This window comes from Lolium rigidum, chromosome 5 (assembly GCF_022539505.1).
Source record: "Lolium rigidum isolate FL_2022 chromosome 5, APGP_CSIRO_Lrig_0.1, whole genome shotgun sequence".
NCBI lineage: Eukaryota > Viridiplantae > Streptophyta > Magnoliopsida > Poales > Poaceae > Lolium > Lolium rigidum.
In genome coordinates this window covers 150,172,056-150,175,181 of record NC_061512.1, presented here as the reverse complement: position 1 = coordinate 150,175,181, position 3,126 = coordinate 150,172,056, and the positions used below count along the sequence as shown (strand labels likewise).

The 3,126-nt window shown below is 45.6% G+C and overlaps 1 protein-coding gene across 6 annotated transcripts; it reads left to right on the top strand.

The window, feature by feature from the left end:
- The first annotated feature begins 325 nt into the window (after window positions 1-325).
- LOC124653662 lies at window positions 326-1,890 on the top strand. Of its 6 annotated transcripts, XR_006987991.1 has the most exons (6): window positions 354-371; window positions 472-569; window positions 644-729; window positions 875-961; window positions 1,051-1,642; window positions 1,760-1,890. XR_006987991.1 is itself a non-coding variant. In XM_047192729.1 (4 exons), exons 2-4 carry the CDS (start codon window positions 490-492, stop codon window positions 1,275-1,277), a joined length of 393 nt encoding a protein of 130 aa, XP_047048685.1. In that variant the 5' UTR covers window positions 326-371; window positions 472-489; the 3' UTR covers window positions 1,278-1,568. The 6 variants fall into 6 exon arrangements, 1 of the variants encoding a protein (XP_047048685.1); XR_006987990.1 differs by lacking the exon at window positions 875-961 and having other exon boundaries at window positions 326-371; window positions 472-511; XR_006987989.1 differs by having other exon boundaries at window positions 326-371; window positions 472-729; window positions 882-961.
- Window positions 1,891-3,126: the final 1,236 nt, after the last annotated feature.

Here is a 3,126-nt window from a genome sequence, read left to right as displayed (position 1 = left end):
AAAGCACCCATCGATATCCGGCGAGCGACGCCGCCCCACTCATCCAGATGGAGGAACGGGACCATCCGCCGCCGATCTACCTCTGCCCCCAAGATCTCGCCCGTCCGCGGTCGTGCCCCTCTGACCTGACAGGGTCGCCGCCCCGATGGGCGAGCGCGGAGGTGGACGAGCGTGGAGGCGCGTCGTCTGGCGCCGTCTCCGCCACCCGGTTGCTCTCCGTACTGCTTAGCCGGGGAGGCTGCCCATGGTCGGCACGACTGTTTGCGCCGGACGCGAATGGTTTGCGGTGGTTCAACTGATTCCTACAAGAGCCATCGTTCTTCTGTTAATCTGTCGTCGGCTGTAGTGGCAACGCCTTCCACTGACCTCTGGTGCGAGTCTAGCTCTAGAAACTGGTTGGTGTATTTTCAGAAGATGCACCTCCACTTTGAAGATACTGACTGATTGCTAACTCATGGAACGATGCTGCAGGCTGTTTTACATGTACACATGTTGGAGAAGGCTGGTACTGGTACTTCCCCTGCTCCACACTTTTTTGCTCAGCTCCAAGATGTTTGCGATTCGATCTGGTGTGCTATTCCTTCTGATATCATAATATCCAATTGTGGGTATATGTATGATTCCTTTGAGATCGTTGAATCAGGTCATTGGACTATTTCTGTTGCTACTCTTTGCTTAAATATGCACTGGAATATTTTGGAATGTCTGATCTGCCGATCATCAACTCAGGTATTTGTCCCTCCATCATTTCATTTTCTTCAAGTTATGCAAATTGTCCAAATGTTGTGCTTATATTTCTCTGACATCTTAACTATGTTGCTTTGTAACATCCTAAATTGTCTGTCTTCATAATATATTTCTTTCATTGGAAAAGGATGCAGAAGAGTAAACTGAAGTCAAATCAAAGATAAAAGAGAAGGAAAATGCTACTGTCTTTAGCATATCAACCGGATAGAGTTCAGTAAGCACAAAATGTGCTTTGCTTACAACACGTATGCATTGCCAAAATATTACGACCCCTATGATTCTCAAGATTCAAAATTTCCGCAGGAATGCGGAGGAAGCAAGGGGAGTGGATCAACAACTCAACGAGTCTGTCGTGGAGGTCACAAGGAACCCTTATGAAGGACATGGACGACAAATGTCATGCTCACAAATGCAAGGTGACCAGCACTATGGTCTGGGACAGTGTGGTCGCCAAGATCCTAGAGCACCTTGTCGCTAGCGGGGCTTCTCCGAGCGATCCAGGAAGAGCGAGCCATGGAACTCAGCGCTAGGTGCGGCCTCATGGGAGTGGCAGGACTCAAATCTAATGTATCCACTCACATCTCTCAAGGCAGAGCATCAATCCAGTAGTTGTAGACGACTCACACCAGGGTAGTGGCCGAGATAAGGTCATCACCTAAGGCCGTGAGGGCGCTAGCCATCGTGGGAGATACAGGTGGCGCCGGTGTTATAATCCACCCCGTAGCAACGGGCGAATCCATGTTTACATATAAATCAAATGTTGTTATATGCCTTTGTACTTGATTGTGTTTTACTATGTTTGGATAACTAGAATTTTCTATTATAAAATTCTCCTGTTGTAGGTACGTGGTTCACTTGAACTGAAGGTGTAATCTGCCATTGCATTTACGACAAAGTATGTTCTCTGAAATTGACCAGCTTAACTTAATTTGATCTCTGATGTTATTGAATGAACTACTGCTAGCATTTTTGGGTTTTTACTAATCTGATGCTTGTTACCTTTGATTGTCAGGACAAACCTGCAATCTACATATGTTTATAGGGGCTTCGAGAGGGAGGAAGATCTGGAGTTGGCTGGAATGCTGGATCCGTCGGTGGGCTCATGGGGGCTAGATGGGGCTGAGGGACAAGAAGAGGAACCAGAGGGGCTACGAGGATCAGATGCAAAAGGAAGCCGTGTGCGTTTGAGGACCCTGAGGTAAGCCTATGCGTTGGCATAATATTGGGAAGAGGACTCTACGAAACCAGAGATTCTGGGTTCGACCCCCAGCTGAGTCGTCCTAGTTTTTTTTCTCCCGCACCCGAGTTTCAAGAAATGTACATAGTTGTATTTCAGAGTTTTAGGAAAAAACTGAAATAAACATTGCATGTGCAAAATTTTAAGAAAAATACGATTATATGTAGCCTACGTAGGAGTTGTCTTTGTTTCTTTGTTCCTACAGTCCATTATGCCCTTCTTTTGAATGATGAGAATATTGCTAGGGATGCAATATGGGGGACAAAACCGATGAAACCCTAGCCTAGAGCACCCACCACCCTTCCGCGCCGCCGTTGACGCCGACGAGCCCTGCTTCCCGGTGGCCAGCTCTTCGCCATGGTATCCCCGTCTATCTCCTCCCAATCTCGGAGGTGGGCCGACTACACCGACGAGGAGGAGGAGGAGGTTTCTCGCCGTTCCTACTGCGAGGTCCTCCGAAGTGGAACGCCGCCAGGCCTCGCTGGCTCCCACATGGCTCGGGCTCTTTTTGATTATGTTTTTTCGCTATGCATGACTATGGCCATTATTGCTCTCTTAGTTGGTCGCTCCTAGTCTTTTGCTAGCCTTCGCCTGTGCTGAGTATGATCTCTACTCGTGCATCCAACCACCATGAAACAAAGTTTGCCAATTATGTCCACCATATCTAACCTAGTAGCATTATTTCTATTCCAAGTAATTCATCATGTTTTTATTTATCTTCCAAATTAAATTTTGGCATGATAAAATTAGTCAGAAAAGCTCTCACGAACTCGCTGGCACATTTAATTTCATGCACTTAATAAACTTGATCATTGTGCCTATCCTATGAAGTTTATATGTTTGAAAATTGCGAGTTGGTAGTCAGTATAACCATGATTTCATGGGGAACACTTTCGACATTGCACTCATATTTAGTTGATGTCATGTTTTTTTGTTTATTGATGCCTAGCGGTGCGAAATAAAATGAAAACTTGTAAGTCCATGGAGTTTGTATATGAGTTATAGCAGCGCCTGGTCTGCTAATCTAAGCCATGCATCATTCATGGTGGAAATTTACAACTAAACCATGGTGAGCATTGTATGAAGCATTTGCAATAAAAAGCTATACTCATAGTAAATAAAAAATTGCTAATAAAAAATTG

Excerpts from the sequence above, each read along its gene's own strand:
- LOC124653662 (XM_047192729.1), top strand. The coding sequence starts at position 490 with ATGTTGGAGAAGGCTGGTACTGGTACTTCCCCTGCTCCACACTTTTTT. Across the intron at positions 570-643 it reads GATGTTTGCGATTCGATCTG|GTCATTGGACTATTTCTGTT; the intron begins GTGTGCTATTCC and ends TCGTTGAATCAG. Across the intron at positions 730-1,050 it reads TCTGCCGATCATCAACTCAG|GAATGCGGAGGAAGCAAGGG; the intron begins GTATTTGTCCCT and ends AAATTTCCGCAG.